This window comes from Tachypleus tridentatus, chromosome 12 (genome assembly GCF_004210375.1).
Source record: "Tachypleus tridentatus isolate NWPU-2018 chromosome 12, ASM421037v1, whole genome shotgun sequence".
NCBI classification, from domain to species: domain Eukaryota; kingdom Metazoa; phylum Arthropoda; class Merostomata; order Xiphosura; family Limulidae; genus Tachypleus; species Tachypleus tridentatus.
Genome location: NC_134836.1, coordinates 20935442 through 20951009, shown reverse-complemented (window position 1 = coordinate 20951009; position 15568 = coordinate 20935442). Strand labels below are relative to the sequence as shown.

General features: G+C 33.2%; 1 protein-coding gene across 17 annotated transcripts in view; it reads right to left on the bottom strand.

Annotated features, from left to right (window-relative positions):
• Positions 1–15568, bottom strand: part of LOC143235125 (uncharacterized) — a 332951-nt gene that overhangs the window by 195024 nt on the left and 122359 nt on the right. For 13 of the 17 annotated variants that reach the window (XM_076472974.1, XM_076472961.1, XM_076472966.1 and 10 more), the window contains 3 exons: positions 8603–8679; positions 6781–6897; positions 439–533 (listed from right to left, as the gene is read on the bottom strand). In XM_076472974.1, coding sequence (XP_076329089.1) covers positions 439–533; positions 6781–6897; positions 8603–8679 — 289 coding nt within the window. Of the gene's footprint in view, positions 1–438; positions 534–6780; positions 6898–7453; positions 7763–8602; positions 8680–10540; positions 10769–11523; positions 11859–14009; positions 14147–15568 lie in introns of those variants that run through there. The other 4 variants (XM_076472972.1, XM_076472976.1, XM_076472973.1 and 1 more) reach the window with 4 other exon arrangements.

Here is a 15568-nt window from a genome sequence, read left to right as displayed (position 1 = left end):
CCAGTATGGAGAAGCACTACACTCAAACTATTGGTAGACGTCGGAGATACAAATATTTTTTATTATTTCAAGCACAAACATGATTATCACAAGTAGTCATTCAGACTATGTCTTTTATTTATTATCAAAATTTATTTGTATCTTACTAGAAATTTTCTTTTCAACCCTTTCAAGCCCTGGGGGAACAATTTATCACTTTATTGTACAGCCCTATAGAATATATTATTTGTCTGTATGAGCATATTGTCCTAATGTATACACCAAAATCATAATGATTACACTCAAATCATAATGGTTGACATCTCTGCAATAACCATTACAAAATAAGTACACTTTTATTTTTAAATAAATAAAATATTTTATGTAAAGCTTAATACCATACTACTATTATGTTAAGAACATAACATTTAACAAAAATAAAAGAATTAAACTACTTACATAGGTGTTGTTGGTTCAGAATATCCATCAAGATTTTGAGAGTATATGTGGAGTAAACTGATCTTAGTTGCTAGGTCACGTTTTAGCCGTGTTATCTATTAAAATACATGTTCATTCAGAGCTTATAAGGAAAAAAACACTTAAATCTAAGTACATAAAAGCACATTACTCTCCTACAAAACTGTTTTTACATTCAATCAGTCTCAAATCCAATATATTAGTTGCTTCTGTAAAACACAAACAATTGCTTCACAATTTTACAGAAAACTTGGACAAGGACTTATTTCCTAAAGGAATCATAGCTCTTTGCTTTCATCATCTATGTATATAATTTCATGAGTTACAAGAGTAGCAGCCATTCTCATTGTTCAATTAAGAATGTGCACTAGGTTGGTCCAATATTGGAGAAGTAATGTTGATAATAATTCTGTATTTACTATGGGTGCCTATATGAAAGTTGGTAGGCTTTTAGAACAATTTACAAGTCTAATATACATAAAAAAATCAGAGAAAAAATTGTAGTGTGTTCTCATCAACTTACTATCACATGTAAGATATGTCTGTAAACTAAGACTGACAAACTGGAGTGCAAGGTATATATATCTGATATTTGTCCTCACTTACCATGAACTATCACAATGCATGGTAAAACAAATAGTTGATAACTGTCGTCAAATACACAAAAAAACAACAACAAACAACACTATGTTGAATGACACTCTGTAAAAGATTGTGGCACACACACTTTGAATTGTACCCATGCACATAGGATTTGGGTTAAGTGTAGCTATTTCATGTTGTAGATACTGCCAACCAAATGCTTTTCCTCTGTATTAGTTCATAATCATGGACAGTTGCACCTGAACCATACAACCTTTCAACATGCAAACTTCATGACTTCAGTCAGCAACAAATAAGATAGAATTCAATGTCATAATGGTACAAAAACCATCTTAGAATTGGTGACATCCACAAAATTTAAAACAAAATTGTCACTTTTTATTCTTAAATTATCTTATACTTCTTTAGAAACTTAAGGTTTAGGTATATCTTACATAGCATGCTACCTCAGCAGGTTAAAGAGGTTAATGAGATATACTTTATATATAAATTATAAATGCTTCTAGTAAACAGGTTCTTGTTACAGCAGATTACAGCCTTAAAACTATTAACTTAAATTGTTGAGTCAGAAAGTAAAAAGTAATACCTTTTAACAAAGTACAGTTTTCTTCATCAATTAGATATGGGAACTACCATGTAACACTTGATAGCCACTAATTAGAGCACATATACATTTTTATTGTACATCAACATTAATAACACTGCACAACAAAATTTTTGCTTCTTGAACACTGTTGGGTGTTCCTTATAGATTTTTGGCTACTGATCACAAAAATCACATCCAAATTTGCTCATCACGTGCCGTTTCATCGAAATATTCAGTTTCACTAGGACATTGCTACAATGGAAAAACGATATCAGGGCAACTGGAATCCGTCAATGCTTGTTGACTACTATTGGACACTGCAACGAGGTGCACCAGGCATTGAATACAAACGAAAATCAGGAGCAAAACATTTGTAATTATGTTGAACTTAATAGTGTATTAGAAACATAAATGCAATTAAATATGTTATTGCCAATAAACAGTTAATTGTCTATTTCTCAGAGTTCCTACGTGATGAAGCAAAACCAAAACTATATTTGTGCATACCCATCAGGTACCTGTCACAATCAGCAAAAACCTGTCAGGAAGCAAAACTTTTCACAAAAATTGTTGTGCAGTGTAATGTTTTAGTTTTAAGCCTTAGAAGTTCTAACTCTGATATTAATAGAACTATCAAGTGAAAAGCTGTTGACTAGGGATTATTGTCTGACATGGAAAACCTTAGGAACAAGTTATTATAAAGCAAATACATTCAGGTTGGGAATGAAGGTATAAATGTTAAACTTAAGCCCAAAGGAATAACAAAGAAAGTCAAGTGGGAAAACTCAGACACAATAAACCAAATGATAAAACCCTAAGACCTTAGTACTTTATATAGGTGGACCTTTCTTCTTTAGAAGTAAACATGGAATGATGGTCCAGCAACGTTGAGTGAAGGCCACAATTATAGTAAAGACAATGTTACTTTTCTTAATAGGAACAGTTCACATTCATATGTGGAAGAATCTGCAATACTGAAAGAGTTTCAGAGGAAGATGAATGATTAGAGATCATACTTAAATACATAAAAAAAGTTTATTTTACACACACACACACACACACACACACACACACACTTTGCAGTAGGATGATAAAACAAAATGACTTCACCACAGAGATAATGGTGGGATTTCCCTATGAAGAGAGACTAAAATCTCTATAATTATTGTATCTAGAGCGAAGACAGAGGATATTTGATTGAAGTATTAAAGATTATTAAGGGTAATGATAATATAGATCAAATCAACTTTTTTGTGTTTAGCTGTGAAAATAAAAGGACAAAAGGTCAAATTCAAATGTTGCAGAAAAGAAGTCATCTGCCCTGTAGACAGTAGTACTTTTCAAAACAGGGTGGTTGGCTTTTGGAATGAGCTGCCTTCAAGGGTAATGAAGGAAGAAAATTTAACTGAGTTGGTTGAAAATATGAGAAGAGGTGATTTTAGCTGGAAGCTGGAAAGAACATCCTTGATAGGCTAAAACGCTCCTTTTTGTCCCTTCAAATTTTATGAACTTAGAAAAATGGTCTTTTTTGTTATCCCTTGGAAAATTGAAAATAATAATGATGTATGTTGAAACTGAATACAACTACCTAACATTACAGAACAAAGTTGCCACATATACTTAGTCAGAAGACAATAAAAGATCACCAAGTAAAATTTAATGCTACGTTTTCTTAATTTACAAAGTAAATAATTAGTGAAGATATGCCATCAATAAGTGAAGGATGAAGTATCAGGTGGAGTAATTTTTATGAGCTTTTAAGAGTTATGTGAATTTGGATTTATGGTGTGGAAAACAAACCTTAAGTTTAAATGGGTATTAAAAAACACACGTCAGTACAAAAATATTAATTCTGCACTTTTCATGTCAAATCATCCAGGGGGCTGCAGGTGACCCCCACAGAATGCCTTGAAAAAATACACATGTGCTCATCTACCCATAAAATGAAAAATTGTCAAAGATTAAATCAATATCTCTAATAGTTTCTGATTTACAGCCCTGTAAAATTTCATTAATTTTGGCTAATACATTTTCGGGCAACTTTGGCTGCTTAAAGCTGCAAGAGTAATGGTGGTAAAAGGCTGACATTTGCTGACTGAATTAATCTCGCAGAATTCAAAAATGGTCTCAAACCAAGTTTATCTCTCTTATGATTTTCATAGTGAGGTTGTAAAAATCACCTGAAAACACAAAATAATGAAAAAACATTGGTTTATTTAATAAGCCATAGCTCTAAGACTTAATATGATACAAAGCTGAATATTTGTTTCAAATTTCCTATAACATATCAGTTGATAGATCAGCAATTGTAATCAAGTCTATTATATCTCCTGTAAAAAACTTCAGTTGCATGCAACTTTTTATATTTAGCTAAAAATAGTCTTACTTCTGGCCACAGTTTGACCATGTCACCAGTTATTCAGCCTTTTCACCATATATTCGTACATCTCTGAATATGATCTACAAAACAAAATCAAGATGGTGTTCAACCTACTTTTTGAATTATAATTTTTAAACTATCCTCTGACCATACGTTTTTATTTTTTAAAAAAATTCAGTTCAGGTGTGTTACTGTGTGAACATATATCCATTCAATTTTGAAAAATACCTGTCAGGATTTTAAGAATCCCACTGAAATATTCTAACCAGCCTTTCACAATGTTAAATAATGAAGTTGTAAGAAACAAAGAATTAATTCATTTCTGAACAAGTTTATTGGCATAACTAGTTAAATCACATGACAATGCAAATATATTGTGTATGCATTACAGTTATGCAGATATGGCTGAGTTTCAGATTCATAATATAATAAATACAAAAGGTAAATCAGACATAAAAAGCACAGTGCTACAACAGGGGATAACCGAGAAAAATTATAGTCACACCAAACTGCAATAATCGTGACAATGAAATGTTTCAAAAACTGCTTTTGCAATAAATTAGCCTTAACAACATCAAATAAACATTGCTTTGTTCAGACAGCTTGAATAAATTTCTGAAATTTGAGTTTGATTATGTTGAGATCACTTTGACTTAGAACATAGTGGCAAGCACTACTGCCTTGCATAGTAGGTGCACTTATCAGACAAAGAATATTTTGGAAAGGAATCCAGCTTTCATCTTTACGTGACCTTGCAGGCCATGAGAACAGTTCGTTTCTTGATTTCTTCAAAGATGACACCAACACATCAGAATGTTCATCTGATCTATCTTTTATGTTTCCCACATACCATTCATGATTGTACATGCATGCCACATATTTCTCTGGGTGATAACTGTCATTGCTATCATTAGACCCTATTTGAGCTGCTGCAGCATCACTTTCACTACTACTACCAACAGTTACAACTGTGTACACATTACCATCTGATAGCCTTCTCATATACAATTTGTTGGTAGAGTGGGGAATAAAGCTATGATGTGACCTAATACCTGCCACAGTTTTGCATAGTGCTCAAGTAGATCAAACTTTACACAATTCTGCAGGACTGATTCCCGATTGACAAGAAAGAACTAAATGCCCTAAATGTGATCCTTTGCCCAGTGGTACATATCAGAGACACTTAAAATTTGATTATTTATAGGCAATTGAAGGCTTGCACAAGCCACCAGGCCCTTTACCATACCCCCAACTCCATCGTATGGACTTTTCGCATGACTGGTGGCAAAAAAAAATGTCATTCAGCAGACAACTGATAATCGTCAAAATTAAGCCTTAGAGCTATGGCTATGTTTTTTTTACAATTTTGGGTTTTCAGGTGATTTTACAGCCTCACTATGAAAATCCTAAAAGAGATAAACTTGGTTTGAGACCATTTTTGAATTCTGTAAGATTAATTCAGTCGGTGTAGCAAATGTCAGCTTTTTACCACCATTACTCTTGCAGCTTTAAGCAGCCAAAGTTGCCCGAAAATGAATTCGCCAAAAATAAAACATAATTAATGAAATATTACAGAGGTGTAAATCAGAAACTATTAAAGATATTGATCTAATCTTTTGCAATTTTACATTATATGGGTGGATGAGCGCATGTGAATTTTTTCAAGGCATTCTGAGGTGGTCACCTGGAAATTTTTCCAAAATCTGGATGATTTGACATGGAATGACCTATAAACATTAGGCATCAGGTTAAATTAGACCTAGCAGCAGTTTAATAATTAAAATATTATGGAATAAAACAAACTTTTGAAATCTGTGATAATAATTGATGTTTATATCATATTCAATATTGAAACATGCCTTACTTACAAGTCTAGTAACAATAAAAAAAATCTAATTAGAATAAAAAACACACATGAAATAAATTAATTTAATTAGAACATAAAGTAAATTAAATATAAAACTAAGGTTATCATTTGGTCCTTCAAGGTGCACCCACTTCCCTAAAGAAAGACAACAGAATCACAAAAGTATATTTGTAGTATTACTATTGGTATATTACTAACCAGTCTCATTCATCAATAAATATAAGTACTTCATTGTGGGAGTGTTACACATTGTATAATACTTTGAGATTGAAAACTTTAATTTGTTTAAAAAAATAGAAAATCTTGATTCAAACATGTTAATAAACCTTAATATAAAATATTCATAATTACAAGAGTGCTCTAAACAAACTGTGGCAGCCACTGCCTAAATCAGCAGTAGTAAGTGTCACCATATAAAAGAAACTCTCTTGTAGAATAATTACATAACGTAAAAATATAAAAAATTCTTACATTTCTAAACATAATAAGCTTTGATGAGAAATACACCCAAAACAATATAAAAGATTTTTTATCTTGCAGATGTGAACAGATTACTTATTACACAATAAATATATGTTAAAAATAATTGAAAAAGAAGATATAATAATATAAAAGCTACATGAATAGTAATTAAATATCCTAAATAAGAAACATAACAGAGTACAAAGGCACTAATTAGAAATACAATGAAAAAATCTACTCATAGAAAAACTGTTGTATATAATAATTATGAATAAAGAAGAAAGTATAAGGTATATGTAACAAAAACAGAAAACTTAATTAAAGTTGTAAAGTAAAACACACACATTTGTTACAATGTCTCATGAAATATATGCTAATAAATTAAAATGAAAGTAAATTATTTTATCACTTTGAGCATTGACTTACTGTCTCATTTGCACTGGCTAGTTCTTGCTCCAAGAATTCGTTTTTCTGGGTTAACTGTTTGTTTTCTTCAAGCAAGGACTGACCAATACGTGCTGCTAATTCCAGATCTTTTTCTTTCTGCAACAAGATGTAAACAAATAACTTAAATACACTATGTATACTACAATAATTATTTCTTTATGTTTAGGTGAAAGAGAATTATTTAAAGTGAGACTTTTAAAATTAAAATCTATATTTTATCACATTGTAACTTGTTACTGCAATCAAAAGGTATGTAAATTGAAAATATCACTGGAAAACAGACAGCATTTAATACAAAGTTTAAAATGTTTCACTAATTATAAATTTTTCAAACTCAGTATTTCATGTAAGATGGTAATAAAATCACCATTCCATTCTTGTTTAACAAAATGTTCAGATTCCAGTTTAAAGTGAAATATTATTGCACTTAAAATAATGCATCAAATAATCACTCCAATAATTCTACTTTAAAAACATTTGTTCAAATGATTTTTGTATAAACAGAATATTTGATAATTTCTTTAGTACTAACACATGCATCTGTTTTTAAAACCTATAAAATGATATATAATAGATTTCTCTATTGATAATTCAAAGAACTCAAAGTGTTAAAGCAGATAGTAATACGCAATAATATAATGAACCACACTACCTCTGTTGCATCAGTTTCCAACGAAGCCTTTCGCTCGACACAAGAGCTAAACGGATAAGCTTTCTCCTCTACTGAGGGCCCGACATGGCCTGGTGGTTAGGGCGATCGACTTGTAAACTGTGGGTCGCGGTCGCGAGTTCGAATCCCTATCCCACCAAACATGCTCGCAATTTCAGCCTTGGAGACAATATAGTGTGACGGTCAATCCCGCTATTCGTTGGTAAAAGAGTAAGTAGTCCACGAATTAGCGTTGGGTGGTGATGACTAGCTAGCTGCCTTCCCTATAGTCTTACATTGCTGAAATAAGGAAGGCTAGCGCAGATAGTTGTAGCGTAGCTTTGTGCGAGATTGAAACTAAACCAATCCTTTACTGAGAATAAGTTTGCGCATTTCCTTTTCCGAACAAATATTCAAATATCATACCATAACATATTCTGATTATAGCATGTCGTAGATTTTTGTCTCAAGTATTAATATGAAATGGCTTTTTTGGTAAACTTATAAAATAATTTCTCTCAAAATATACAGGCCTACAGTTTAATATATTTATCATTAGGGGTACATAATATGCATTGCCTAAAATATACAGTTTGTTTGAAGAATTTTGCCTTAAAGTTACTCAAAGGTTAAAGGGTGTTCATGCTCACGGGATTTGCAGTCAGGACTCCAAATATGGTCATCCTAAGGGGAGCGTGAGGGGGGAAAGACAGGGTATTTGCCCTCTCCTGGAAAGTGAGAATCACAACTTTTTATTTATTCATTCAGCATATGTGTACAATTCACAATTTTACTCCACTTTACAACTCTCTGAAAAACGTTGCCCCCACCCCCACCCCAGAAATGGTTGTACAGAAGTTCATGCTCGTAGGTTGCGATTCAAGCGCTCTAGTCATCAGACCATGCTAAGCTAGTATCATTTTTGTGTGTATGCTACTGATATAATTATGTTTATGTAATTGATTTCTGTAATGTCATAACATAGATATTGCATTACGTACATTATACGCACGACATCAAACATCATTAATAAGCTGTTCCGAGCATAGACTTAAGAAAATACTTGCCTTTTGTAAGTTCGTACTTCAAAACACTGGTTTAAAGAGCATAAATAAGATAAAACGTTAAAACAATAGACTGAACAAGACTTACCTCTTCAAGTAATGCTCTTACTGCTTCAATATCATTGTATGTTTTGGTCATCTGGCTTAGGCGATCCCCACATGAAACTAAATTTTATAGAGAGGAAAATATAAAATGTTATACAATATAGCACAAAAGAAGTTTTAGCAAATATCAAGTAGCATTTCTTTATGTGATAAAGTAAAAAATAATATACAAGTAGGCTATAGGAAACAAGTACCCGGAATGTGATTTATGTTACCGAATCAATTTTTCCAATTTGGAATATTGTAAGATTTTGAAGTAGATGAAGGCTCAATATATTTTAAAAAAGCACAAACTAGATATTGAATAACAGAAACAAACAGTTCGTATACCCGTTTGCTTTTTTTTTTTTAGCAGCGTACATTTCGAATGGTACTTGTTTTTGTATATAATTTATTTTACATAATACACAGGGCGATCAAACTGTCCATCAATGCAAAACTATATAATTAGGTTAATATATATAATAACTCTTCCAGTGAGTACTGTTCAATCCATATCAGCTATTTAATACGTCATTCATACCACTCTTCATTCTTAGCGCCCTCCCCTTCTGTGGCATAGTGGTATGTATGCCTGTGGACTTAACGCTAGAATCCGGGTTTCTACCCCCGTAGTGGACAGAACACAGATAACCCATTGTGTTGCTTTGTGCTTAACTTCAGACAAACTGTCATTTACATAACAATATATACAATCAAACTTTTATTTAAACTAGTAACGTCTATATTTCAAAAGATCAATCACATTGTGGCGCTCCAAACACGATTCAAACTCAATACTATATATTTTTTTCCTTAGTAAACATATATGGAAATATCTAAAGGACGCTAAATTCGAGTTAAGAGTCGTCAACATTACGGAATGTGTTCAATAAAAGAACATATATTTGTTTTCGGATTGTCGGGCAACATTTCAAAGAGGGCCGGCTATCTGTGAAGCGTTGTTCCTAATTTCAAGCTGACGTTTCGTGCGACGGGGATTCAAACCCGCGACCCTCAGATTACGAGTCGAGTGCCTTAACCACCTGGTCATGCTGGGCCACTTTATTTTCATCATGGTCAGAATATAACTAAGGAAAGTTTATGAAACTGGTGGGTACCAATAACCTACATAAGCATTTCTAATAAAAGAAAGAAGGGATATGAACTTATTATTTTTTATTATGCGATGTCTTTCCTTCTCAATTGAATACGGTGAAATTAATAACTAATGTCAAAAAATTAAGACCCAGGAACTATAAACAGGGGTATGTCATGTTGTAATGGATGTGCACGTGCGTCATCAACTCCACCGATTTCAGTATACATTCAGTTAATGTAAGCAAGAGAAAATCTGTATTAATCTTATACAAATAGCACATGATACTACAATTCACAACCTATGATTCAGCTGTAATGAGGCAATTAAAACATTTGAAATAATGCCAAAATATTTATGAACCAATAGCAGAGAAGGAATGAGTAAAATTGTTATCGTCTACGTATGTCAGTGGCATGAAATACTGTGATATAAATAAACAAATACGAGTAATACACAGCTGTGGGGTGTAAACACACCATTATAGTATAATACATGACGTATTTTACTCAATGTCACAAAGTCAATAAACATTTATTGTACGCTGTCTTAAGTTGTCAACAACACACCACAGATAAACTTTGAATATAATTTGAAGATTGTTTATCGCTGATGTTCCTAACGTCTTATTTTTAATCACTGTGTTAGTATTTTGATCAGTTTTTCTGATGAATAAAATAAAAAAAACATTTAAGAGAAATATTTTGTTACAGTTAAAAACTTTAATAAAAAGATGAGTGAAACTTTGTGTAAGTCGCGGGTACCTATAATCTAAACAAACACTAGTAATAAAAGAGGGAAAGGATAGGATATTATCTATATCTTTATCTCAACAGTTCTTACCAATAATCTGCAGAAATATAGTGGTACCGTCCATTGTCTGGGCAACTGTTACCAATCATATGATAGTAGTGTCTGTTGCTAGTCCATGTAACTATCTCACTTCCTGCTGATGGATCTTCATTAAAATTTGGCATGAAGGTTTGTTGTGGGAATACACGGAAATTTCTGATTTCACATTTTGTGTTGTGCAGTTTTTACAGGCGTTTTTTTACATTTACATATATGGCAAGCAACTTTTCACGTCCTAAGATAACCTTTCATTAACTATGAATTTATGTAACTTCCGTGCAGGAAATGGGTATTCCAGATAGAACAAAATATTGTACTGAAATATAAACATATTATTACTGTACGTGGATAAATGCGAAAAAAATACGTAGGTTAAAAATATCAGTTGAAGACAAAAAAAACAACAACAACTATACCTCTAGTGTTTTCGAAAAGTAGGCAATTGGTTTGGTTTGTTTTGTTTTGAATTTCGCGCAAAGACGGGGAGACTCAATGAAAAAGTTCACATCTTAATAGCTGAAGCTGAAATATACATTTTGATTTTACGACAAAATAACCATCCAGTTAATTGTGAAATTAGTAAGAGTCATAAAAGGTAGTGAAATATTACATAAAAAAGCAAACTTATGAGTCAAAATAATATGAGATAATCACGAAGTAATAAAAACAGTGAATGGTCTATGGACTTCAATTACCTTTTATCAGTAAGTTGGAAACAAAAGTTTATTTTAAGCAACGGTTCACCATTCCATTGTTCATTATACAAAAGGCTGTATATATAAAGAGTAGATAATGTATTAATGGTTACAGAAAATTTGCAGTTTCTGGTGGTCGAACACGTCACTCATAATACTCGTAAGCAATCCATTTAGGCTTAAGACTAAAGATTTCTCTAACACATTTTAAGCTCCAAAAAGAGACGTTGTAAAAGTCTGTAGTCAGAAACGTTTTATAAAGAACATTTATCTATCTACCTTTCGCCTACCGGAGGTTTATTCTCGGTTAATGGAAACTTCGAACACATTAATTCCTTGTGTATGCGTGTGTTTTTCTTATAGCAAAGCCACATCGGGTTATCTGCCGTGTTCCCCGAGGGAAATCGAACCCCTCGCTTTAGCGGTTCAAATTCGTAGACTTACCGCTGTCACTGCAAGGAGCTAGTTCTTTGGATTTAAAATATGAAAAATCGTTCTTCATAGAAAATACTTTTACTGTTCCTCCCCCCCCCCTAAACAACACAAAGATACACAGTTGTTAAACTACCCGATTTCTCTTTCATTTCTTTCCTTCCTTGTTTTTTACAGATCAGTAAACAATGTATACAAGATCACCTCGTAATTATCTTTATAGAAAATAACAGTTTGATTAGAAGCACGTACATCCACTAACGATAAACAAGTGTTTGCCTTGTCATCACACAACATGTGAAGCATGTATACGAGATTGCAACTAGTTACCTCCGAAATAACTTCACGGGATAACAAGTAGCTATGGTGATTCATTCGTGGACGCATGTGCACATTTCATGCTTACAGGCATGAAATTTACAGTGATTCATTTAGGGGCAAACGTATACATTTATTGCAATCACGGAATGGTTTACTGAAAGTGACTCTTTTACACCCCTTATCAGTTTCCTAGTCTTACACGAACGACTACCATCTGAATTAACCACCCACAACATACATACATCTAACAAAACAGACAGGTGCACGTATATTGCAGAAACTGGCTACCGAAGGGATTCGCGGCTTAGTTCCCCAAAAGAAGTAGCTATTCAAATAATCAAAGCATAATTTCAGTGAAATATAGTACAGTTTACGAGAGACCTTAAGACAGATTCAGAGCACTGCGAGATACTTCCGGTATTCGTCTACTCTCTTCCTACACTGCCTTGTCTTCCTATATTCCGGTTAAGACAAACATCAGCAATGAAACATATATTATAAGAACACATACACACTCACGAAATGTGCATTTATGATTTTCAAAGCAGACCTTAACAACTTTAAATAAATTAAAATCAACACCAGGGCACGGACTATAATGAATATAAAGATATATCCTGAGTTTCTGACGTGACTACAGTGGGGATACCCCGTCTACCAGTCTTAACTACCTTTCGCTAGTCTCACATGGTGGACCTACCATTCAGTTAACCATGATTCCATTTCTCTGTGTTGTTGTTACCCATAATTTACCATCAGACGGCCTATACTACAGATAACAACATCAAAATATGTATTCGACTTCATATGTTTTTATGTTTTTCAGTTGAATATTTAACATACTAAGACCAGCACGTAACTCTTCCTTCATAACGCTATTATATTGCAATTACATATAACACAAAGAACTATCAAAGGCATCTGAGGACGTCCCCTTACCCCATTCCCATCATGAAAAGAACGGTTGTAGATTTTAAACACAGTATCTATTGTCTGGTTCCTTTCTGTAACAATTTTATCCTTTGAAATGAACCATGACTATTTTGTTTGTTGTCAAAATGAAAGGAAAATGCATCTACGAGTTTAACTAGGTTTTCAAAATGAATCCAGTCAAGTGGCCCGGCAATTGACGACGTAATTAAGGGGCTTCGAAATTTGCATGAGACCAAGTTCCTTTTTAGTTATTTCGATCGTAAAGCTAGACCATAAAAAAAAACTATTTACTGGAATGATTCCTCTTTTACAGTTTTTTCTTTAGTTTCTTAACTTTTCAACCACTATTCTTTCAGACGTTTACAAAACCAAAGGTGACATTTTCCTCCAGTAAGCCATTTCCACAGTTTCAACACGATTCATGATTTCAGACTTAGCAGGCCGAAAACCAGTTTCGAATTTCAGTGGATGTGAGAAAAACGAAAAAGTACTTAAACTAATGTGTATAAAAAAAACATTTACTGAAAGCAGATTCTTGACACGTTACAGAAAACAAAATTCCTGTCCTATCGATACCAGATAAATTTGGTACAAGTTTTGTACAGACTGGCCCTATTTTTAGGGTTCAACGGCAATACTAAAATGTATAACTGCTAAAAACAATTATAGTGGTACTGACTGTCACTTTTATAACACAGCCACAGTTGAATGAAAATGAAATATGGAGAGTGGTCAACGACACACTAACCACCAGGATACGCTTGATTCTAGATTACGAAAGGTATGATACATTTATTTGTAGAAACAATACATTGCACTATCTACAATAAACGTAAACCACATTGTTTAATTCTGAATTTCGCGCAAAGTTACACGAGGGACATCTACTGTATTTAATAAAGAATTAATTAAAAACGAATCATTCGTTTCAAAAAATTACTAGTTTTGATTTTAATAAAATCTTAAAGATAACGAGAGACGAGTAAATTCTAGGTTTAAAGTTTTAAAGTGTAAAAGCTTAACAAAATATTTTTTTTAACTTTACGAGCGAATATTTTGTACGAGAAGAAATATCTCACCTTTTACACTTTCCAGCAGCCCGAGAGCTGCCCTTTCTTCCAGGTAAGTCAAGATTACCGTCTTACCGCGGTAAGTCATACCTCTAAGCACCATAAACAATAAGAGACACTAAAAATCATATTCAATACACACTAACAGGATGAACAAAGTATCGTTTTGAATCTGGTCTTCCTTTCTAATTATATAACATCCGATTTTGCTGATGTTTGAAATAAGATCGTAGATTATCACAGATGGATAAATTATTATGTATCACATTAAGACGCGTTACTCTAACTCTGTTTATAAATACTTACATATATATAACTTGACACTGCTTTCGGTATATCTAGACTAAAATGCTTTTGAACTGCAGTTTATCTATTTAAGGACATTCTATTAACCCAGTCTGTACCGACAAAAAATACGAGAGCAGAAAGATTATTGTCATAAAAATTCATGCCTTACGTCGTTTCTCATTATTTACAAGATGAATTTTACAATGCTGATGTTCATGAAAGGGACCTCGGTACTGATGGTAAGCTCCCCCTTGGTTTTCCAAGAAGTACACGGGTTTCGTTTAATATAAATAGACGTTTCTTGAGGTCTCTCACCTACTATACGAGTGCTAGTTTATACTTCCTGTACAATGATTAAACACAACTGAATAACTGGATTCATAACCACACTCAAGAGGATAGAACACTTTGGACACGAAACATGCGAGGTAGTACACCGGATAAAATATCTATTTTTCTTCTTCTTCATCCTTTTCTTGTACTAGCATTGTATATTCAAACTATAGCCACCTGCTTTAAAACATCCTGTGTGCTGACCCTTTGGTAAACAATACTAGTTTTAGATGGTCAGGTTGACAAGCACATATCTAATGTTTAAGTGTCGCACCTCCAGGCGAATCTTCAAGAGCTTATAATTCCTCAAATCCTTCACTCAGACTTTAAGTTCTGTACCGAAATACGTATAGAAGAAAGGTTCCTAGCCCATTAGTAAAACCTATTTTCTAAAGGGAGGAATGCCATAGAGTGATGCAGACACACTTACAAAAGGGCAGGAATAGAACATGTGTAACCACGAATAGCGCAGGTGTCTTTCTAGGAGTGTATTACAAAGATGCTAAGACTTTTGAAGTTCCCGGACCGTGCGGTATGGCACGTATTCAAAGATTCTCGCGCTGTTCTGATACTTGCCTCCACGTTCCTTCACAGTATGAGGTCATCAGCTAAAAACGGGACGTCATCATAGTTGGCACCAATGAATTCAGTCGCTCTTGATGCTTTAGAATAACGCAGTAGTTCAACGCAGAGCCTAATGCATTTACTTCAATGTTCAAAATATACAAACTAAAGATAAACACTGCCTTCTACAGCATTTCTAGGTTATGCATTACTATTAACTTGTGATCAAAACAAATTACCTATCTCGATTGAAACTAAATATTTAATCCAGCTAATATAATACAGAGTTCACAAATATAATCTTGTTTGTTTGTTTTTATTAATTTGCCATTCTCCAGGTTTACTGATGAGAAGTGGAATTCCCCGCAACTGGTATAATACAG